This window comes from Lissotriton vulgaris, chromosome 3_1 (genome assembly GCF_964263255.1).
Source record: "Lissotriton vulgaris chromosome 3_1, aLisVul1.2, whole genome shotgun sequence".
Lineage (NCBI taxonomy): Eukaryota > Metazoa > Chordata > Amphibia > Caudata > Salamandridae > Lissotriton > Lissotriton vulgaris.
Genome location: NC_141689.1, coordinates 427,641,598 through 427,666,498, shown reverse-complemented (window position 1 = coordinate 427,666,498; position 24,901 = coordinate 427,641,598). Strand labels below are relative to the sequence as shown.

The window sequence follows — 24,901 nt, the reverse complement described above, 5'->3', positions numbered from 1 at the left end:
TGTCTTCAGCCTTACTTTCTGTTTATAGAGCTGTTATGGCATAGTGTTGGTGTTGTGTATTACATGGCAACATTGCAACAAAGATATTAAGAACTTGGGGGCATATTATCAAGAGCAGCATTAAAAATTATCGCCGGTTTTGCGGCAGAAAACTACTGCTAAAGCGGCGATAATGGGCTTGATAATAGGCCCTTGTGAATTCCAATAGAAGTCCATGTTCTGGTGTGAACATGGGCTTCTATTGGAATTCTCCAGTGCATATTATCAAGCCCATTATCGCCGCTTTAGCGGCAGTTTTCTGCCGCTAAACCGGCGAAAATTTTTAACGCGTTCTTGATAATATGCCCCTTGATACTTACCATAGGAACAACACGCACAAAGGTCTCTGCTGCCTTTTCACTGACCTTGTGTTTTAGAGAACACTTTCGGCTCGATAACATATAGAATTAGAGCGCAAACATCTGGAAGTCTTTTCAAATCCAATTGTAGCATCTGAACTTTGATTTTTTAGATCGCGCCTGCGTGTAGCCCTAAGCTGTCTGTTTGCAAAAGACCTCTTGTTGACCGGACAAATATGTGTTGTTGGCTTTGTTGTCATTGTTGTTCACTTGCTTCTCATTTAGTGGCTTGCCTTCCTCATCTTGTGTTTATCAGTCAACTGGAGCATTCTTCCATTGCTCAACTTTTAGGACCTACTTTTTTTAAATCATAAAATACTCAATGAGATACCATTTGTTTTCTTGCTCTCTTGTGCGCTGCTTCCCAACTCAAATACCCGTTCCCTGTTTCTTCCCATCACACCCCCCTACCTGCACCTGAGTTGTTCCCCTTCCCAGTAAGAGCAAATGGTACAATTTTTGTTATTGGTTCCAGCTGCCGCCATATGCTGCTGGGCCATTCCGCTTTCCAAAAAGCATTTTCAATACCTCAATTGCTCCTTACCTCCACTCACTGTCCGTTCCTTCCCTCCACCTGCTCCTCTGTTGCTCCCCATCCTCATTGGGAAGTTTGCGTTTAGGCCCCTTTAGCTTTTTAGGAAAAATGGGGGAAAACAAGTGCTGCAGAAGAAAGCGTCTGTTACAAGCAGTTGAAATGAAGGGCATTTTTCAAAATGACTTATTTTTTTACACATTGTCTTACATTTGGAAAAAGAAATGCAAAGGAAGTCAATTGGTAATAACACTTGTTCTACTATTCTGTGTTCCCCTAAGTATCCCAATAAAAATGGTACCTCACTTGTGTGGGTAGGCCTAGTGCCTGCAATAGGAAACGGCCCAACACGCAACGTGGACCCTTTACATTTTTCCAGTTACCTAGCAAACATATACATTTTAGAAAACTAGACACCCAGGGGAATCCAGGATGGGGTGACTTGTGTGGCTCTCACCAGGTTCTGTTATCCAGAATCCCTTGCCAACCTTAAACTTTGCAAAACAAAAAAAAACATTTTCTTTACATTTCTGTGATGGAAAGTTTTAGAATTTGTGGAGAGCCACAAACTTCCACCCATCCAGAATTCCTCCAAGTCTCCCAATAAAAATGGTACAAGTGAGGTACCATTTTTATCGGGAGGCTGGGGGGGACCTGCCGCAAGCTGTTATCTTTCAGTGCGTTCCTGTAGGCCACTGAGGGTCGCTACATAGGTTTATCCTAGTTGTCTCTGGCCAGTACATTTCTGTAGTTTTCAGGAGATTATATACAGCATCTGCCATTACTGACATTACACATGTGTCCCTTCTGGCTGATCCCTATAAAGACCTATTCTATCGGACAAAAGAATACATTAAAGCAGAATTTTCCAAACTGTGTGTTGTGACCCACTGGTGAGTTGCAAGATGATTTTGACTGGGTCGTGAATGTCCTGCTCTCTATGCAAGTAATATTTAAAGCAATTAGCTCCGTTTGTGTACCAGTGCAAAGGTGTCAACAATGTCCCACAGTCCAGTTTTAAAACAACCCCTTGCAAATCAAGACTCCGGGTGAACTTTCCAGTATTTGTGCTGCTGTTTTTTTATTTCACAAAGCAATTTCAACAGAGAATGTGCTCACTGTAAGTTATCATACACAACCATACCACTTGTGTATGGCTTTCACACTTAAATTGAGAAATATGGATGTGACCTAACAGCCAGACCTGCCGACTTTGGGACTGGAGAACCAGGTTAGTGCCCTGGCGTAGGCTCAACATCCTTTGATTCTAGGAGATCATTTAATCACATGCGCTAATAATAAAATGAATCTGACCTTATGTAATGTAATCTGGTGCTCATGTAAAGTGCATGTCAATGCAGTTCAGTCAGTTCCAAATCAAGCAGTTCCCCACGGATCTCCTAATTTAGTTCTGAACCTTGTCAGGGTTATGTAGCTTTATATAAATTTGTTAGCCATACATTGACCTCTTCTCTGTCAAACCTTTTTTTTCCTTGTTCATGCTTATTCTCTCTGACTTTCCTAACATATCCTTCACTCGTCAACCTGCATTGTCAGTTAACACTTCAATTGCTGGATTTGTCACAATAAAATATTTTCTATCTTTATTTATGTCCTTAATATTTTACTATGGTTTTTAAGCTCTAGTTATATATTTCTTTCACTGTCTTAAATGTCACATTTGTTAGGCGACTCAGTTTTCTTTGAAATTACTGTTGTCATGGTTCGTATATGTGATATTAACATGAGTTTACCGCGCTGCTTATTGATATGTAGGCTGTGCCCTAGGATGGCGAATATCTTTCAGCAGGTGCAAAGCTCCCCATCTGAATGTGCAGCGCTTACCCTTCTTCGGTATTGGACTGTAGAAACTCACTCCAACACATTCTCTTAGATCCTATATTTATTTCCTGCATTAAATCGCGGAAATAAAGTAGGCACGGCTAAAATTAAACGGAATACTAAGAACACTACAGATTGTATTGGAGTGTGTTTCTACTGTTTAATCACAAAGCAGTGTAAACGTTGCATTTGTCTATGTATCTAGAAATATTCAAGCCTCTGTTCCAGCGGCAATTTATAATAACATAATATTTGCTCTTGTTGTTTATTTTAGATGTAAGCAACAATTTGAGTTTACAAACAGTAGCTCCTTTTTAGTAGAATGTTTTTTCCATTTTTCACATGAATTAACTTTGCCATTGTAATGGATTTGTTATTTACATGAACATACTCTAAACTCCCAATGACATTCTACTTATAATATTAGTTTTCTAACCCCACACCTTCTTAACTCTGCTTATTCAGAGTTTTGCTCTTTCCCAATCCCCAGTACCCTCTCTACTTGACCTTTGCCTTACTTAGTCCTCACTATTGTATATCATATAACTTCTTATTTGCTGTCCTTCTTATGAGGTACTCTATTTATCCTTTCTGTCCCCACTTTTAACATTCTTTTCCATGATAACTTCTTATTTCTCCTCTATCCTATCCTCTATGAGCCCACACCATTATCCCTTATTTTCAATAATATTTTGCTCTGTGTAGTCCAACATGATCTCTCCATACTTTCTTATGAAACCGTTCCTCTGAATTTTTCAGTCTAGCCTGAGAACAGAGCATGCAGTATTGCCTGTGAAATATTTTGGCCTTGGAGCCTGCCCATTGCTTTTTTTTTTTGGCTTCATTAGCAGTACGATTTGCTGGCTCAGCACGTGTTGGCTTCACTTTCTGTTTGTGTGTTTGCTGTCCCTGGAGCATTGACCAAGTACTACTGGCTTTTTATTTTTGAGAGGGGGTAACGGGGGGAGTGAGTGTCCTTCTAGTGCTTCCTCTTTCTGTCTCGCCCTAATTTTTTCTTTGACTTGGAGCACTTTGAAAGAGTGTGTATTTTTAGGTTGTCTTGCTTCTTGTTTTGCTGCACGCTGCTGCTTTTACCACTTGATTCCTATGCTTGTGTTTGTTCTGTTTTACTTTTCATCCTCCCCTGTCTACTGTTTGATGCAGCATAACAACACCAATAGGCCACAGGTTGTTAGCGTTGCAAAAAAAAATGATTTCAAAATACTTTAATAGCTGTGCACTATCACTATTAAGTAATCACTCATTTACTTTGTAACAGTGCTTTTTTGGTACTTGTTTAATAAATTACAGGACATCCTGGGCATGATTAAAATATTTTAAACAAAAAAAAGAATGTGTTTTAAATTTGGTTTATGTTGGCAAATTTACAGGTTGGGTAGAACATTCAACCACAAAAAAAACATTATAATGTAAACATCTTTTTTGCTTGTTTGGCTGCTCCATTTTAGCTCACCCCGTAGCTTATTGTACATTGGAACATAGACTATCCTATCCTGCTATACAATGACAGGCCACACTATATCATACTGTACTTTACCATGACAAACCGGACCATACTATTCACTGACAGGCCATTCCATACCATACTATACAATGATAAACCATACTATACTATATCATATCATATTATACAATGACAGGTCATTCCATATCATGACAGGCCATACCATACCATACCATACCATACCATACCATACTACACAGGGACAGGCCATACCATACTATTCTATGAAAGGCAATACCATAGCATACCGTATACAATGACAGGCAGTACTATACAATGATAGGCCATACCATACAATACCGTACATACAATGACAGGCAATACCATACTAGACAAAAGTATAAGTCATAATATAATATTATAGTTCATATTCTGATATAATAATCCTTTTGTACAAAAGTTGTACAACATGGCAAAAAAAAAATGACTAAGCCAGTAGATCTCTCATAGAGGAGACCTATTGAATTTGCCAATGCTAGTTATTCGCAGTGGTCACTTAATTACATATTTGTAGGAAATACTCCTTTTCTGCATGGTCACCCCAATTTTTTTGCCTTTCTTGGACCCTATTTCTGTTTGCTAGCTTTAGAACTCTGTACACCGTACCCCTGCTAACCAGTGGTAAAGTGCCTGTGCTCCCCCATTAAACTTAGTTAAATTGCCCTATACCTAATTGGTATGTTTAAGTGACCTATACGTTCCTAGTATATTGTTTACAAAGTGTACCCAGTTCCTAGAGGTAAAGTGCCTCTAGATGAGTGTGGCTGAAGACTTTCAACATCTTGGATTTACCCTGACACTGCATTTTGGACTTATTTTGCGGTAAGGCAAAGAGTAACTACTGCAAAGTAGGAAGGTCAGGGCTTGGGAACCTTCACCTAATTAGTTAGGAAGGGCCCATGAATCATCCCCCCACCCACTAGCTAGTGCCAGGCTTAAATGTGGCATCTCCAGGCACCTCCTTCAGAACACTTTCTGGACCTGTGGAAGGTCAGAAGAGGACTGGACCTGCTGTCTGTGGACTGAGTAACCCTAAAGGACCGGACACGTTCCCTCTTGTACCCAGGAAAAATACATGGGTTACAGAGGTCAGCCTGCTCACCTTCTATGTAACTACAGGGAGACCACAACCTGCAAGAGGCCTTGTCCTTGAAATACACAGCTACTAGTGGTAACTGTACCCGGACCCTGCTATTGGCCCCTGCCTGACACCCTTTTAATCTCTTGATGCCTCCCCTGGTGTTCGGGAGGGCTTTAGAAGTGTATTGCTGTGGTGGATTGGGGCTTAAAAGACTACGTCCGAAGGTAGAAAAAATTGACCAGAACAAGCCTGGTTGGTGTTACCAACCCACCCTTAATCAATCAAACAGCATTTGTGAGGCGTAACACTGTCACTCTCTAGGGGTATCTGGGCGTTGTGTCTCTGTTGAAGAGTCCGTTCTTGAATCTTTTTCTGAAGTCTGCCAGCGAGGGGGCTGTTCGGAGCTGGAGGGGAAAGTCGTCAACCACTGTCAGTTTCAAATTGCGCACTTACAGCTATTAAAATAATAAATCATATATCGGGCCCCCCTTATTAGATTTTTTCATTTTGTTATCCATCTGTTTATTAAACTGTGCTCTATTTTCCTAATTTGGGTTGTTAATTTTATTGGTTTGCATTTTGACATCATTACTGTTATGCTACTGCATAAATACTTTACACATTGTCCTAAGTTAAGTATTTCTGCTCTGTTCCATAACTACTAGGAGTTTGAGCTCAGGTTAATTTAGTGGTACAAAAGGGGGTGGTTCGGGTTGGACTGTTCCCATGAGGCACAGGGTCAGACTGATTTGCATATAGCCATGTCTGAACTGGGGTGGCAGAGTGGGCTAAAGAACGGTGATGGATTAAACCCAGATCTTTTGACTGGGTGTGAGTGTTTGATTGATTCAGATGCTCCGTCCATCACCACCCCCTTTTGCACAGGTTAATTTAGTGACATTTTTAGGGTTCTCCCTGACAAGGTTTGTGCTAGTTCCTTGAGGCAGGGAGTTACCCACCTCAAATAATAATCCAATTCCTTGCAATAATCTTTCATCCCCTTTCTGTGGTCAGTAATCATTTACCTTCTTCTATAACCATGTTTCACTCCGCCATGTTCCACTTCCCTTTGATCTGCCAAACACCCCGCTGCCCACCATGAACATCACCAGTTTGTTACCTTCCTCGCCATCTTCTGTGTCCCTCTGCCAGACTCTTTGTCCATTGCCAGTATGCCTCTACCTCTGTCATCACGATCATCTTGTCATCACCTCTTGTGTCTTCCGCCACCACCTTCCCTCTGCTAGCAGCCTTTTCCTTCAGCCTTTATCATCTGTACTGCGCTCCACCACTTTTTTTTAATTTATCTTGCACTCTAATGTGCAACCTATCAAATATATGGTTTTTATGCATGTAGGAGAGTCGGGTCTGCTTCCTATGGTCACCCCCACTTTTTGCTTTTGCTTTACTGGTTTTCAACTTAGATGTGGCTGTGGGCCTGCTAATCAGACCCACAGCACAGATGCACTCTCTCTAAATTTAACATGTACCCTAGGTACAACCACAATTGGGAATTGGTTCACCTTGTCAGCCCCTGTACTAAGTGTACCCTAGGTACTCAGGGCATAGGTGCAACCAAGGCCTACCAGGGGAGTATGTATTATGCCACCCCATGGCTGGCCACTCAAATAGACACAACTGGCTGATCACTCAGCTGGGGCAAGGCCGTGTAATCACCCCTTGCTTAGGTGTAGTATTTCTATACCTACTACATATAGACACATAGTAACCTATAAGACACTCCTATGGCAGGCCTTAACAATCCTGAAGGCAGAGTGCTTGGTTATGTGTGAGATGGTGCTCTAGCATGAGCTGGGCCTGTCTGCAGCTTTCGGAACCATGTCCTTATAGCTGTTCTATGATATCGCCTTACCAAGACTTGGAATTCTCTCCCCACCCACCTCCGCCTTACACAGAACCACCTCTCCTTCAGAAAGCAACAAAAAACTTGGATATTCGATAAGTAAAGTACCCCCCTCCCTCAAGCGCCTTGAGACCCTCTGGGTGAGTAGTGCGCTATACAAATTTTGAACTTGAACTTAAGTGCATTATAATCCTCGCGGTTAATGCTAACTTTGGTTTGGCTTTATCGAAACATGTCGTGTAAGGTGTCATACACTTTGGAATACTACCCCCTCGCCAATGCTGGCGACGGGGGTAGCATTCCACCCTTCTAGAGGGAGAAGACATGTTAGTTCCTACTATCCCGGTTTAAATTAACCAGAGCCCCAGCTTCACAAAATGGACGCTGCTGCCCCGACACAAGTCTGACCTCCTGCTGCTGGTATTCGTTCCAGTCACGGAGGTTTGGACAATAGGTTTCCTGCCTGGAGAGGTGCAGGTCCACCCTTGGATCCACCCGGACCTCTTCTTCCTGGTCGCCTGCAGCATCTTCTTCCAAGGCTCCATAGGAATCGACAAGAAAACTCGACACACTTTGACACCTATGCACCCGCAGCCCGTGGGTGAGGTAACGCGAGTACTTCGGTGCTCCTGTAGGGATTGACTATCCTAGTGTCTAGTTTTGTTAGTTGTATCTTCCTACTTAGACCGGAAGTGTCCTAAATCTTCAATTACTTACCTTTTAGGTTTCCATTGACTTTCTATTGACACTCGCGTGAGTGTACAGACACTGCACGCGCCGCCTGTGAGCCTCCTACTCCTAACCTAAGGGTCAGATAGTGTAGCCCCAGCGATGCCCTAGGCCTTTCCTTTTCACAAGTCGTGGTTCTTATACCACTTACTTAGTATATGGTTTTACGCGCCCCTGGGGCCTAAATGTAAATTGTGCCATTTAAAGTATTTCTAAGAGTAACTTGTTATGTGCTTTTGTCTCTGACCTCATAAATAGTTCAGATGAGTGTGTTAGTAAATAAATACATATATATTTTATATATATCCTGTGTGGTGTCCTTTCATTTGATATTCAAGGGGTTACATATGGTAAAACAGCTGGCTTTACACGCCCTCAAGAGTCTTTTAGCCTAAGAATGTTCTGTCCACGCTACCTCTAGGATAGCTGGTTTATAAGATTGACTTACAACCATCACCATAAGGGTTGTTTGGACTGGTGCAAGGTGATCACTAGAATAGTGAACACCATATACCAGGCCAACTTCTCACAATGCACCCCACGCGTTCCTTATTCTTGTATTCATTTTCTTTCTCCCTTTTATGGTTTCTCAAAATATTTTCCACTGATCTAGTGAAACTCTACCTAGTTTCTCTCATTGCCTTCAAATACCACTGTGGCGCTGGTTTGTTTGTTGGCTGGCTGCATCTTACACAGACTTCTGTCTTACAGGAGCAGACACACTGGGGACAGCTGCCACTGGTAAGAAACACTGTTTTGATCCTTTGTATATCAACATTCTCTAGCTATCTAGTAGGACATGATCAGTAAAAGTGATTAACATGGATTTCCTTAGGGAGCGTTTGCATACTAGTGTTTTTGAAATCGAAGGCCAAAGTGAGCTATAAAGTTAATTTTCTGCCAGGTGAATCGTGCTCTTAATGGTTTTCAGCTGTCTGGGTATGGCTTGAAATGTTGTTCTGTGATGTAATTAAAGTGAGCACAGCTTTGACTAATAGAATAATCATCACTCATGTAATGCGCGCACACTGACAATGAAGACTGTACTTACAAACCTGTTGCACCAACTAACAATTAAAGTGGCTACCATTTGACAAAATACAAGTATTGCAATGAAGCCAAATGCAAAGCAGAAATAAGGGTTAAAAAGTAGAATTCTTACAGAAAGGTCTGCCGAGTTTATTTTCTTGAACAGGCATCTGATTGGGTGAGGCTGGACTTTCCCCACTTGCTCTAATGGGATAACAATCAGTGAATACACGTTATTAAATACCTGATTTAGGGATAGTCGAGTGCCTCCTACCAGGGAAAAAAACAAGCGATTATTTTCCATGGAGCAATTTGTAATACCATTTAAATTCTAGAATTGCATTTAGTACACGAATGCTGTGGGGATAGTCCTTGGTCTTAAAATCTGAATAGACACGTTAGTGATAGATTCCTTACCTTAGAATATCCCCAGACGTCAGACTGGATCCGGAAATTTTTGCGTAGCAGTACCCTTTGCGCTTGGGTAGGCGTCGTCTGCGGCTCCGGTCCCTCGTGTGCGCCGTGATGACGTCGTCGGAGTACTTAGACGCCGCCTCCGCGTGCTGACGTCAGTTCTTCTTTTTTCCGCACCAGCAAGCGCAGATCTGGAAAAAGCAGTACTTTAGTCACTTTTTGACTAGTCTTTTTGATTTCTTTTGATCATATTTCTCGAGTCTTGCGACTCCGAACGGTGCCTAGGGATGCCTGGTTTCAAGCCCTGTGAAGATTGCGCCCGACTGATGTCGGTTACGGATCCTCACCGTCGGTGTCTCCACTGTCTCGGCATCGACCACGACAACAAGGCCTGCCTCGGCTGCCGGGCCCTTACTTCGAAAGCTAGGCGGGAGCGGTCCCGCAAGCGACTCGAACTCCGGCAGTCGGCCCCGCGCCGTGAGAGGTCCCGGTCCCGCAGGAGGTCGAGGGACAGGGCGCAGGGCCGGAGCCATCACAGCTCCGAGAGTCTGCATCGCTCCTGGGGGTCGAAGTCGTCGTCGGGTAAGAAACACAAGAAGTCGAAGAGACGTCATCGCTCTTCTGACTCCCCCCGACGCTCGCGCAACGCGGCCGGGGGTTTCGGGTGACACCGCCCACGCGCCTCCGCCGGAGTCGCGGGCGTCTCGGCCTGCTCCACACCCTCCGGTCCCTGGGCCGGACGCGACGCCGGGGGAGATCGAGCGATTCCTCATGTCCATGAGGAACCTCTCTTCCCCGACGGGTTCCACGGCGCCTTCGGGCCCAGCGGACCCGTCTGGGGCCCCTAGCGGGTCGGGGGCTTCGGCCCAGACGCTGTCGGGTGCTTTGGCCCCGATGCCGCCGCGCCTTCGGGCCCGGCGCCGCAGGACCTCACTGGATCCGCTTCGGGATCCGGGTCGTCGCCGGTTGACCTAACGACCTCACCGGCGCCGGTCCCACAGGTGTCACCTCCGGCGCCGTCCTCGGGCGTCGTCGTCCCAGATGCCTCCCTCGCTCCGGTTCCGGCGTCGGAATGGCGCCGCTTTCGACGCCGCTTGGGGAGTTTAGCTTCTATGAACCGGCCTCATCTTTTGACAACCCTGACTATCAGGGGATGGGTGAAGAGGAGTATTGGGAGGGGTCTGAGGACCCTCTGACCAGAGAGTGTCAGTCTCAAGAGGACTGGACAGGTGGACTTGGGGATGCCAGTGGTCTGGACACATCGCCAGACACTGGCTTTGTCTCACCTCCTACCGTGGCTACGGAGGAGGGGGCAACCTACAGTGTGGTGTTGATGAGGGCAGCCAAGGCCTTGGGCCTTGAGCTCCCCGTCGCGGCTGTGAGGACTAACCTCCTCACCGAGGTCCTTAAACCGCAATCTGAAAGAGACACGTTAGTGATAGATTCCTTACCTTAGAATATCCCCAGGCGTCAGACTGGATCTGGAAAATTTTGCATAGCAATACCCCTGCGCGCCGGCAGGCGTCGTCCGCGGCTCCGCGTCCGTCGGCGTCGTTGGCGCCGGAATGACTTCGTCGGAGTACTTAGACGCCGCCCATGTATCATGGATCTGCGTATCTGGAGCGGAAAAGCTGTGTATCAGAACTGACGTCAGCGCGCATGGGCGGCATCTAAGTACTCCGACGTCATTCCGGCTCTGACGACGGACGCGGAGCCGCGGACGACGCCTGCCGGTGCGCAGGGCTATTGCTACGCAAAATTTTCCGGATCCAATCTGACGCCTGCGGATATCCTAAGGTAAGGAATCTATCACTAACTAATGTCTCTTCCAGATATATCGTTACACAAGTAGTAACTTGTGCGTCAAGCTCGGCCGAGCATCTGCAGCCCTTTAATGAGGCCTTGACCTACGTTCTTTTGGGCACTTGGTCCAGGCCCTCTACGGGTTCGCCCGTAGATAGGAACGTGGCCAGACGCAACCCCCCGGCCCCGGGCGACCCATGTTTCCTGTCCACCCACCCCCGAGAGCCTGGTCATCCAGGTATCGAATTCCCAGACCGCATTCCCGTCGGCTCCGCCGGACAGGGAATCCAAGAGGTATGAGAATTATGGTAAGAAGATATTCTCCTCCCCAACACCGCATGCCTCTAGGGCCGCTACACCCACTCTCTGTGGGATACGGTCGCGGAAGTGCTGCCAGTGTCCGTTGGAGGTACGGGCCAAACTCGGCCAAGCCCTTGTGGAAGGCCGGGATGCAGCGAAATATTCTATCCGGTGTGGGCTGGATACCACCAACTCACTAGGTAGAGCGATGGCAACGACGGTGGCGATTCGTCGCCACGCCTGGTTGAGGTCCGAAAACTTTTTGGCCGATGTCCAGAACATGCTGATGGACATGCCGTTTGATGGCCGTCGCCTGTTTGGCGACAAGGCAGACCATGCGCTTGAGCTCTTTAAAGACTCTAGGGCTAAGGCCAAGTCCTTGGGCCTCTCGGCCCCGCGCCAGCAAACCGGTGCCTTTCGCTCCTTTCGTGGCCAAGGAAGGGGCGCCCCCACACCTGCTGCCAGCCACGCACCGCAGACTAATATCCAGCGCGGTGGCGGCTGTGGAAATCGCTGTGGAGGCGGTCGGGGACAACGGCGAGGCCAGTCCACACCCTCCCCCGCAGCATCCGCCTCAAAACCCTCCTAGTCCATGCTTTTCGGCCCATGTGACGCCTGTGGGGGGTCAGGGTTCGCCATCACCACTCTCACTGGCGCACTGTCATGTCGGACAGGTGGGTGCTGCAAGTCTTACGAAGGGGCTACTCCCTCCCCTTCGAGATGACCCCTCCAGTCATGAAACCCCAACACCACCGCGTATCTGGGGATCATTTGCGGCTTCTGCAGGAGGAAGTGTCGGCCCTCTTGGCCAAGAGTGCCATCGAGCACGTTCTTGGGCCAGAAGTAGGACGTGGTTGCTATTCCCACTACTTTCTGGTACCCAAGAAGGGCAAAGGGGGCCTACAACCTATTTTGGACCTACGGAGCGTCAACGGCTTCCTACGGAAGGAGAAGTTCAAAATGCTGTTCTGGCTCAGGTCTTAGCTGCCCTGGACCCAGGAGACTGGATGGTAGCATTAGACTTGCAGGACGCTTATTTCCACATCCCCGTCCTGCCGGCCCACCGGCGCTACCTGCGGTTCACGGTAGGGCACGAGCACTTTCAGTTTACCGTGCTCCCCTTCGGCCTTACAAGCACCCCACGGGTGTTCACGAAAGTAATGGCGGTGGTCGCAGCTCATCTGTGCAGGTTAGAGGTTTCAGTCTTCCCCTACCTCGACGACTGGTTGTTGAAGGCGGGCTCGCCCCAAACAGTCGTCAGACGACGGCAGACCTCTTGCACCTGCTGGGGTTCTCCATCAATGTGCCAAAGTCACACCTGTGTCCCTCTCAGAAACTTCTTTTCATCGGAGCGGTTTTCGACTCGGCGCAGTTTCGGGTTTACCCACCGAGCAGCGGGTTCAGGATATACAGGCACTGATTCCAATCTTTCAGCTTTCATCCCGAGTTTCGGTCACGTTGACGCTGCGGCTTCTGGGGCTGATGGATTCCTGCATCCTTCTGGTGCTTCACGCCCGTTGGCGGATCCGGGCTCTGCAGTGGGACCTGAAGTTTCAGTGGGCCCAGCATCAGGGCAACCTGTCCGACCATGTCCTGATCTCGGAGGGCACTGCGAGACAGCTGCAGTGGTGGCTCACGGACAGCGATTGGGTCAGCGGCAGATCCCTCTCTCTCTCCCCCAACCGGAGTACGTGGTTGTGACGGACGCGTCCCTCCTGGGCTGGGGAGGCCACATGGGAGAGGCGGAGATCAGAGGACTCTGGTCTCCGGCGGAGTCCCGGCTCCATATCAACCTTTTTGGAGCTGCGGGCAATTCGTCTAGCACTGAAGGTATTCCTCCCCTCTGTCCGGGGGAGTGTAGTGCAGGTGTTCACGGACAACACCACCGCCATGTGGTACTACAACAAACCGGGCGGGGTGGGGTCGTGGACCCTCTGCCAAGAGGCTCTGCGCCTCTGGCAATGGCTGGAACAACACCTGGCAGGTTCTCTGAACTCCAGGGCGGACAAACTCAGCCGCCGGTGCATGATAGATCACGAATGGCGTCTGAACTCTGACGTGGCGCAAGGCCTCTTTCAGCAGTGGGGAGAGCCTTGGTTAGATCTATTCGCCACCGAAGAGAACGCGCAATGTCATCAGTTCTGCGCGTTGGAATTTCCAAGGCGGCACTCGCTCGGAGACGCTTTTCGTCGCGAGTGGAGTTAAGGTCTGTTGTACGTCTGTAACATCATTCTGGCAGCCAGGCGTCCCTCCACAAAGTCGGGATACGCCTGCAGGTGGAACACATTTGTGGCATGGTGCACAGCAAAGGCTGTGGATCCTCTCTCTGCCCCTCTTTCTGAGGTTCTTCTCTTCCTTCTTTCTCTTGCCGAGCAGGACTCTGCTCTGGGCACTATCAAGGGCTACCTTTCTGCCTTTTCAGCCTTCCTCAGGCTGCCTGATCAACCATCTTTGTTCAAGTCCCCTAATGTAAATCGTTTTCTGAAAGGCATCACTCACTCGTTTCCACCTGTCCCCTTCGTGATGGCTCAGTGGGACTTGAACCTGGTTCTTACTTTCCTGATGGGCGCTCCTTTTGAGCCACTTCACAACTGTCCTATCCGCCTTCTTACATTGAAGACTGCCTTCCTGGTTGCCATCACCTCTGCCAGGAGAGTGAGTGAGCTCCATGCTCTATCCTCTAAACCTCCTTTTCTTTCGGTCCATCCGGACAAGGTTGTATTGCGGACAAGGCCCTCTTTTCTGCCCAAGGTAGTCACAGCCTTCCACATCGGGCAGTCCATCACCTTGCCCACCTTCTTACGGCCTCCGCATCCCTCAAAGGAGGAAGAGCGGCTCCACCGTCTGGACCCAAAACGTGCGCTCTCTTTCTATTTAGATCGCACACGCCAGTTCCGGGTGGATGACCAACTCTTTGTTGGTTACGTGGGCGCTAAGAAGGGAAAGGCGGAGCACAAGCGGACCATCTCGCTGTGGATCATCTTGTGTATCCAGGCGTGTTACTCCTTGGCTAAGAAGGAACCCCCTGTTGGGCTTAGGGCTCATTCCACTCGAGCCATGGCGACTACAACTGCCCAGGGCCGAGGAGTGCCCTTGCAGGACATTTGGCAGGCAGGTACGTGGGCCTCGCTGCACACGTTTGCAAGACATTATTGCCTGGACAGCCAAGTCCGGAGGGATGGCTTCTTTGGCCGTTCTGTCCTCCAGGACTTTCTGGTGTGATTATTGGTTCGCAGACCCACCACCGGGGTTGGTATTGCAGGGGTATCTATTCTAAGGTAAGGAATCTATCACTAACGTGTCTCTTTCAGATGCACAAGTTACTACTTGTGTAACGATATATCTGTAAGAGACATTAGTTAGTGATCGATTCCTTACCGACCCACCCATCCTCCCCGTTCTTTGAACCGATATCTAGGGTTAAGGTCATCCCCTTTCAGGGCCCTAGTTTCAATGGCACCAGTGTTGGCTTTTAGCATAGCTCTGCGTTCCTGGCGTGGAAAAGCTGTGGCTAGGAACTGACGTCAGCACGCGGAGGCGGAGTCTAAGTACACAGACGACGTCATCACGGCGCCCACGACGGACGCGGAGCCGCAGACGACGCCTACCGACGTGCAAGGGTACTGCTACTCAAAAATTTCCGGATCCAGTCTGACGCCTGAGGATATTCTAAGGTAAGGAATCTATCACTAACTAATGTCTCTTACAGATATATCGTTACACAAGTGCTACGGGTAGATTTGCGAAGTATATCGTTTAGCTATATAAAACACTGAACTGTATGTCTGGATTCACTATTGTTGAGGATTTCATAAAGGGTCTTGAGAGGCTGCCGTCACTTATCAAGAGCATTTCAAATTCTGGTATTGGGTACCTCACTGATTTATTTCCTACAATACTTTGTGAGCATGATACGCAATCATGTATTTTGCTGTGACCCTATTTGCATAGTTTTTCACACAAGTAGATCCCCATACCTTGTACTCCATTAGAAAAGTTATCCCATACATTTATAAAAGCATCTTTTGCTTTTCCTGTACCCGACCCAAACCATTTGTGGTCCAAAAATCACTTGTCTTCGAATTTTGAATCGGAGGGACAATGGTAAAGCCGTAACTGATAGTAACATTTAAACGGATAGCTCTTCGTATGTGAGAGTGCCCGTGCCTCCAAGTGTGAGAAGTTGACCTGGCATATGCTGTCCACTATTCTAGTGGGCACCTTGCACCAGTCCAAATGACCCTTATTGATGGTAGGTTTAAAGACAACCTATATAGAAAGCTATCCTAATGGTAGCTGTGGAGAGCAGCCTTCAGGCTAAGTCTTGAAGGAATGTAATGCAGCGTGTTTTACCACTCTATAATCTCATGAATGACCAAATGAAAGGAGAACCACACCAGGTATATATATATATAAAATATATGTATTTATTCTAAACACATCCCTCTAGTCTCTTTATGAGGCTAGAGTCAAAAGTACATTCAGTTAACTTATTTAGCACACAGTAAATTAACACAATATACGTTGAGCCCTAGGGGCGTACCAAACCATATAATAAGAAAGTGGTATAAGAACCACGACTGACATACATACAAGGCCTAGAGCCTTTAGAACTGCTGGGGCCACCAGGAACCACCCAAGGGAGTGACACAGGGGACCCACGGGGGACGTGTGCAGTGTCTGAACACAGCCACGAATCACCATTAACTTCTATGGAGAAAGTCGGGGTTGGAATTTTAAAGATTAAGGACACTTAGAAGAGGACTTGGAGCAAACCCCTTTAGAACTAGGCAGGTCTAGCGTCAATACCCACGGAAGCACCGGAATACTCGAGCTACCTCACTCAGGGAAGCCGGGTGCATAGGTCTCTTTTGATGTCTGGTTTCGTCGTCGTTTTCGGTGGCGATCTACTGCAAAGTGCTGCTGGCAACCAAGTTGAATGTGTCCAGGTAGATCCAAGGGTGGATCGGAGGTCTGAAGAACCTGAAAGCAGAGGGGACAGACTCTGGGTCACTAGTCTGTGACCAAGAAGGCGATGAGCAGATGCCCACCGATGTCGGGTGATTTCAGGTGAAGGTGATGCTTGACTCTTCCGCCACGAGGACCAGGAGGCTTCAACAACAACCAGGAGATGGATTTGAGCTGTCCCACGAAGGATGTAGAGTGCTGCGGTGTCACTATCCGGATTGGACCCAACAAGCATTGGCAACAGCAACCCACGCAGAAAGCAAAGATTGGCTTTGGCGCAGACCAGCAAGGTCTGAGGGACTCACCACTCGATGGGGAGTCAAAGCGCGTCTGCAGCAACCAGGAAAGCCCAAGAAACAGAAAAATTAACTTCGTGGGGACCCACCAGTCGACGGACCAGGGATCGCGAAGGAGCCTCGAGCGCAAATGCTAAAAGCGGGCCCAAGGAACACTTGTTGAGCGCAGGCCCACAATCTTCGGTGCAAAAGGTGCTCGGGGCTTGGACTATAAGTATCCCAAAGCACAACTTCGAAAAAGCTCGGGAAGTTGATGCACTTGCAAATGTACACGATGTACTGGAGTTCCGGTTCCATGTCACTAGTGAGGGCTGCGGGTCTCAGCTTTGCTGGGATCTCGTGTCGGCCTCTGAGAAGTCTGGAAGTCAGTGTCCTGAGTCACAAATCTGTCTGGATCCGGCGGGAGCCTTGGAAATGCAGACTGGCAAGATGCTTCTTTGGTGCCTGTTTGAACAGGGGAGTCACTTCTTGACCCCAAGGGAGATTTTTCTGTCTTCTAGTCGTGTAGGATGTCGAAGTTCCAGGATATATGTTGCAGAGTTACGTCCAGGTGTAATCTGAAGTCCCAAGGACTGGGGGTCCCATACTTATACTAAGTTAGGGGGTTGAACATACTCTAGGGACCCACTTATGGGAGGGTCTAGGAAGAGGGGTGGTTACACCTGTAGGAAGGTAGATCCTGACTATGGTTGCCCCCAACTTTTTGCCCTGTGTTTTAGCTGGTTTTTGAGATAGTTGGCCTGGGACACTGCCAATCAGGACCCCAGGCCTACTGCTCTCCCTGTAAAATGGATTCCATGTACCTTAGGTGCATTTACCAATTGGTACTGGGCCACCTTATCAGACCCTGTAACTCAGGGCATAGGTGTACCCAGGGCCTACCAGGGGCTGCAGCATGTATTATGCCACCCCTGGCTGGCCATCTAAATCTGACACAACTGGCTGCACGACAGCTGGGGCAAGGTGGTGTAATCACCCTTTGCTTTAGATATAGTATACCTATATCTAACCCTAAAATGGACACACAGATTCCTATCAGTCACTCCTATGGCAGGCCTTGACAATCCTGAAGGCAGAGTGCTTGGAATCATGTGAGATGGTGCTCTGGCATGAGCTGAACCGTTTGCAGCTTGCGGAACTAAGTCCTAATAGCTGTTCCATGATAACGCATACCATATACTTTTGAGTGCATTATAATCCTCGTGGTTATATGCTAACTCTGGTATCGCTTTATCAAAACATGTCGAGTAAGGTGTCATACGAATTGGAATACTAACCCCTCGCCAATTCTGGCGACGGGGTTAGCATTCCACCCTTCTAGAGGGACACGACATGTATGTAACTGTGAATCCCGGTTAAAGTTAACTCAAGCCTCAGCATCACAAAATGAATGCTGCCACCACAGACACAAGTCTGACCCCCTGCAGCTGGGAGTCCTTCCAGCGAGGGGAGCTTGGACAAAGGGTTTCTTGTCAGGGGCGGTGCTAGCACCATCCCAGACAGGGTTTTGTGTATCCTGGGTAGGCAGGGCTTTAGAGGAAGGTGACTGCAAATGGCACCCCGGTGCTCACTATGCATCTGCCGGCTAGAACCAGTTCCAGGGGCACACCAGCCCCTGAGCTGGGGAAAGCCCGGCATGGGAGAGGGGTGTAACCACCCCCCTTCCTGGTCCCACACATGGGCAGGACCTAGTCGCGTGCCAGCCCCTTTTCCTAGTATAAAGATAGGAGCGGGCCCCCTTCCAAATTAGATCATCTTTGAATCCTGAAACTACTTTCTACGAAAGGAACTCTCGACTTCTTCTCAAGATTTCTCCCTTGTGGCTAAGGAGTAGTCACCCTGCACCCGCAGGCACCATCCAAGAACACTGCGGTTTGCTGCTCGTCCTTCCTCCGGAATCCGACTGACCAGCACGACGAGACCCGGCTTCCCTGGCACCTCTGACCTCTACCCACATCGTCAGCTCAGCTGAGATCCGTGGGTGCGACGAGACCTCGAGGGACCGGCCATCTTCAAGACTGCACGACTCTTGCCCAGCACGACCGCCGAGGGATCCTCGAGTGAGTGCTTTGGGGTCCGAGAAGCCCCAACCCTGAGCAGCTCCAGCACCGAAGTTCAGCCCTCCAGCATCCACCAGATCTGCGTGGGGCCCTTCTGCTTTTTGCTGCTCACCGCGTTGTCTGGCTACTAGCCCGCTGGCTTGTGGCCTTCCTGACGACGAACGACGACATCAACACTGCTGGTCTGGTTGCTCCAGACTGGCCCTTGCTCCCCTCCAACAGAGGAGCACCCCGGACCCTCCTGGTCCACTCCAGACGCCATTTTAAGTCCACCGCGTGGGCTTGCATTTGCCAAGACTTGTTGCCCCAATCCTGGGTCCAGCGACGTCGACAGCAGATACCATTGTGGGACAGCTCGCACCTCCATCCTGGTCGCCGACAACGCCTCCTGGTCCGTGAGACTGCAGAGCCCAGCGTCGCCCACTCACCTAGTCGAGGTGACTCCATCCGGTTCCATCCGGTGCCATCCTGATGCCCATCTGATCACTGGCTAGTGATTCAGGACTTGGTCCCCTCTGCTTACAGGTGTCTTCCATCTCCGATCCAGGCTTGGATCCTTCCGAATCTCTTCACTGGTCGCCTGCCAGCAACTTCTTCTTTCAGGCTCCTGGTTCGTCAACGAGGGTTTCCGACGACACTTGAACCCTATGCAGCTGCAGCCCCTGGGCTAGGTAAACCGAGTACCCCGGTGCTCCAGCATAGAACAACTCTCTAAGTGCCTAGATCCACTTTCGTTTTTGACCTACCTAGTCGGGTTCGCCCGAGAACACTAACTTTGCATTTACTAGTATCCATAGACTTTGTCCCGCATCCTGCGTGAGAGTGCACACTCTGCACCCGAGTCCCCTAGGCCTCCTGCTAGAAATCTGAAGGTTCAGTAGTCCAGTCCTAGCGATTCCAAACCCTATGAGATTAGTACTTACCTGCTAGTAATTTCGCATTCCACTTTTAGAGTATATGGTTTTTCGTGCCCCTCGGGCATTTGTGTAAATTGTGCAACTTAAAGTATTTTCGTAAGAGCTTTGTTGTGTGCTTAGTACCCTGTCCTCATAAATAGTACAGGGCTGTTGTGATCTAAATAAATACACTGTTTATTTTCATAACACTTGTGTGGTGTCCTTTCACTTGGTGTTCAAGGGGTATATGTGATGGTATAACAGCTGGCTTAACACGCCCTCTAGAGTTTAGCCTGAAGACTGCTCTTGTCCATGCTACTAGGATAGCTGGTCTACGGTTGACTTACAACCAATCATCAATAAGGGTTGTTTGGACTGATATATAATGTTCACTATTCTAGTGAGCACTTTGTATCAGGCCAACTTCTCACATTGGTGAGCAGCGGTTGGGATTTGAGCTTGCTGTTGTTTTACCACACGTATCCTAAGAATATCATTGTGAAAGATCACATAAGTACCCAGGTACATATAACATAGCTTAGAATACTCTGAGTTCTACTGAACCAGCTGTTGTAGTTAACAGGGCCTAGCACACCCTGACTACAACTCTTAGCAAGGGATCAGTAGGCAAACAAAGAGTGTAGGTAGGTGCATCACTTACACCACACTAGAAGCATGTCGGACAAAGGAGGGAACTCAGAAGCCCCCCTTGTGTCAGTGGACCCTCCACAGGTCACTTCACGATATGCTGCTCTTAGCTTCCAGGAGATGAGATAAATCTGTACATCCAGAAAGCTAAAACAGGATTCTAACCCTACCATTCCTTTTCTGATTGGTCTCTTAGAGACTTATGATGCCAGGAGGACTGCCAACACAGATCCTTCTCATCCAGATGGGAATATGCCCCCCTTAGAGGGAACCCTTGGGGACCCTGACCTCCAACTCAATGGCGCTGGTAGTGAAGAGGAGGGGGAGGATCAGGAGTTGTCAGGGGATGGGGCAGACAAAGGTCAGGTAGAAGTCAGTAGACTAACCAGGACCAACTTAAGTAGGCATGAGAATTGGCTTGGGGGACCCCCAGGGCCACTCTCAGGCAGGCTTAACATTGGGAGTGGACGAGTTAGGTCTCTATCCAGAGGCTCTAACAGATCCATTCGAACCAATGGCTCTCAGACCTCTTCTCACTGAGGGATGGCATCCCCTCAGAGGAGAGAGCATGAAGCAAAAATGAAGGAAGTCAATCTGAGGATTGAAAGGGAAGAACTTGCCCTGGCCAAAGAGAGACTTGCCTTTGCTAGAGAGCAAAAGTTAAGTGGGTTAGACCCCACTGGTGGCAGCATTCTCCCAAGAGAAAAAGACAAGAGTTTAGACACTAGACACCTGAGTAAGATAGTGCCCCCCTTTAAACAAGGGGATGACATCCACAAATGGATGACTGCTTTGGAGAGGGCCTGCACTGTACAGTGTGTCTCCCAGAGTCAGTGGGCAGCTATCTTGTGGCTCTCCTTTGAAGGCAAAGGTAGAGATAAGCTCCTCACTACTAGAGTTGAGGATGCTAACAATTACCAAGTCCTGAAGAATACACTGGTTGATGGGTTTGGTTTAACCACTGAACAGTACAGGTTGATGTTCAGAGACACCCAGAAAACTCAGTCTCAGGATTAGGCTGACTTTGTTGATTGTGCCACTAAGGCTTTTGAAGGCTGGCTTCTGGGAAGTAAGGTTACTGATTTCAAAGGATTGTACAATCTAATTATGAGAGAGCAAATCTTAAGTAATTGTCAGAACCAGTTATTACACCAGCACCTGGTAGACTCTGATCTGACCTCTCCACAAGAATTGGGTAAGAGGGCAGACAAATGGGTCAGAACCAGGATCAGGCCTAAGAACCAGGGTGGTGACCAAAAGAAGGAATCAACCAAGCCTCAAGAGAAGGGTGGGAATAAATCTTCTGATCAAACCACATCAGGGCCCCAACATTCCTCTGAAAAGGGTGGGTCCCAGACTTCTCCCAAAACCCAAAAGAAACCTTATTGTCATACCTGCAAACAGGTAGGCCATTATAAAAGTGACAGTAGTTGCCCAAAGGCCAACAACAATAAGGAGAACATACCCCTAGGTACTACTCCCAGACCTTCTGTTACCACTAGTGGTAATCCCCCAGGTGGTGGGAGTGCCCCCAAGAATGTGGTGGGCATTACTTTGGGAAACCAGGTGGATTATGGCCTAGCCAGATCCCCTGACACAACTCTTGTCTGTGAGACTGGCATGGGGTTTGCCAACTTCACTACTGGTACCCACATTTTGGGGAAGTATAGACAAGAGCCCCTTATCAATGGTCAGAAAGTTGAGGCATACAGAGACACAGTGGCCAGCATCACCATGGTGATTGACCATCCTCTCCCCTCTGCTCAACTGACCCCTGGTTTCATTTATCAGGTGACAGACGTTCATGGAGTGAAAAGAAGGCATCCCATGGCAGTAGTCGAGCTCAGCTGGGGTAATGTCACAGGGCCCATGAGAGTGGCAGTGACAGACACCCTACCTGTAGATTGCTTACTGGGGAATGACCTGGAACTCTCAGCATGGGCTGAGGTGGAGCAAGAAACCCACTCCAGGATGATAGGCCTACCCAGAAAGGTTAGTGGGGCAGTAATAGCTACAGCCCCAGTCCAAGCACCATTCCTCCCTCAAAAGGTTGGAAGAGCAGTGGTAGCCACTGCCCAGGCTCAGACAGACTTTCCTGAACAGGATAGGAGGGCTGTGACAGTCACAGCCCAAACACAAACTGAGTGCCTTCCTGAAAAGGTTGGTAAGGTTGAAATGGTCTCAGCCTCTACTCAGACAGATAGTGGGGTTGTGAAGCCTGAAACAATGGATCACTCCACCCAAACTGAGAGCATTGAGGAGGAAGAAAGGTCTTCCCCCTCCCAGACACTAGGTGAGAGCCAGCCTCCTCAGGGAACTGACTCTACCCCTGGTGAAGGAATTGCCCCAGAGGTAGTCAGGCATAGCCTTTCAGAGCCCCTGATGGCAGTGGACCCTTCCCAGGTAGGACCCAGTCTGGAGCAGGTAGCCTGCCCCTCTCTACCCTGCCTCAGTCAGCCCAGGGCTGTAGAGGTCAGGGGGGCCAGTGGTGGACCCCAAAGGGCCCCCTGTCCAAAAGAACTTCCCAATCAACAGATTAGGATCACTGAAGCTAGTAGACCTAGCCAAGTGAAAATAAAACAGACTCCTGAGGGATCCCCCTTAAAATTAGCTAGGGACCTCCCACAGCTGGACACTGTTGGGCACAGCCAAACCTGGGGCCTAAAAACCCCAAACCTGACCTGTTCCTCCAGTAAGCCAAACAGAGGGACTCAGCCTCCAGCTTTAGGTAGCCAGAGATTGACCCTGAGAGCACAGTGCATCTCAGCTACAGAAAGAAAGGCACACATGATGGATGGTGATTGGAGGAAGTTGAGCCCAAAGGTAGAGGAGCCTCACTTCAGTACTCCATCCCAACATCAGCCTTTTACTTTCCCAAGACACACCAGAGACAGAGATTCCCTATGGTGGAGACCCTCAGATACCCTTAGGGTGAGGGGTTGCTTAGTGGACCATGACACAGGGGGAAACCAAGCCAGAGCTGGTCCTTCCTTATATGGCCACTTAGGCAATAGAGGCTTACCTGGACAAGGATAGCCTTATCTCCTTTCGTTTGGGGGGGGGGGGGAGGGGGTTATGTAGGAAGGTAGATCCTGACTATGGTTGCCCCCAACTTTTTGCCCTGTGTTTTAGCTGGTTTTTGACATAGTTGGCCTGGGACCCTGCCAATCAGGACCCCAGGCCTACTGCTCTCTCTGTAAAATGGATTCCATGTACCTTAGGTGCATTTACCAATTGGTACTGGGCCACCTTTTCAGACCCTGTAACTCGGGGCATAGGTGTACCCAGGGCCTACCAGGGGCTGCAGCATGTATTATGCCACCCCTGGCTGGCCATCTAAATCTGACACAACTGGCTGCACGACAGCTGGGGCAAGGTGGTGTAATCACCCTTTGCTTTAGATATAGTATACCTATATCTAACCCTAAAATGGACACACAGATTCCTATCAGTCACTCCTATGGCAGGCCTTGACAATCCTGAACGTTATTATATATGGGGTAACCCAAAGAAAGTCCTAGGACCTGGGTATTGAGTGTTACAGATATGGTGGTCCTAGACACAAATTTCCACACACAATGTTTGATATTATTTCAAAGAAACTTTCTCAATTCTTATTCCATGTGCGAAATCAATCCTGCATTGAAGAATTTTGGAAACAAAAAGAAAAACACAATAGCCCAAAAATAAACAGGTGTCCAGTAAACACACAAAAGGATTGTTCAATCGTTTTAAAAGTAGAGAGAAGACTCTACTGTTTATTCTCAATAAAATTCCTCCTCAACATTACAATACATAAATATGCAGTTATTTCAAACCAAAAGGGGTTACCAAAAAAGAGTAAGGTGCATAGAGTGAGAGGTTTTGTGCTCGTGTGAAAGAGAGAAAGGACCAAGAGGTCGGGGGATAGCGAATTACACAATTGTCTTTGAGTCCAAGGCTAAGGTAGTCCTTGGTTTTGTTCAACAAGAGCCTGCCCTCAATGGTTTTTGCAAAGAAATGTCAATCTTTTTTGTCTTTGCGGCGGTCAATTCGATCGGAGCTTCGTATCTTCAGAGGGGGTGAGTGGGCAGGGGCATAGGAGATGCAGGCTCAATGTAGGGGAGATTGTCGACGTTTCGACCCAAGGATACGAAGGGCAGTTTATATCCTCATAGACGGGTCTTCATCAGGACGGGAAGGTGAAGGGAAGGAGCTAAGTTACATTATAATCATGTAACCCCAGCAGTGTGGGCGGACACCTGTAACAAAAATGTAAGGGCTAAGTATTGCAAACCAACAACATGAAGGTTTTTGACTGAGAGTCAGTACTCCAAAGGCGCTCACCCTTTAATGGTGTGCCATTATGCGAAAAGATCAATTCGGTTTATGAAAGCCGTCCAAACGTGCTCTCGAGTACTGGAGAGAGAATGAAAACACATTGCCATCAGTGCTGTGCTTCCTCAAGTACAATTGGACATGAAAAACATAGACTGGACTGAGACAATACTGCACACAGTGACATTACATAAAAAGC

At 48.3% G+C, this 24,901-nt stretch overlaps 1 protein-coding gene across 5 annotated transcripts in view; it reads left to right on the top strand.

Annotated features, from left to right (window-relative positions):
- The window catches only part of LOC147726593 (interleukin-6 receptor subunit beta-like), a 527,141-nt gene that overhangs the window by 115,927 nt on the left and 386,313 nt on the right, over positions 1–24,901 (top strand). For 3 of the 5 annotated variants that reach the window (XM_086960647.1, XM_086960643.1, XM_086960645.1), the window contains one exon: positions 8,683–8,712. The exons of the other annotated variants lie outside the window; for them this stretch is intronic. In XM_086960647.1, coding sequence (XP_086816773.1) covers positions 8,683–8,712 — 30 coding nt within the window. The remainder of the gene's footprint in view (positions 1–8,682; positions 8,713–24,901) is intronic. 5 annotated transcript variants of the gene reach the window in all.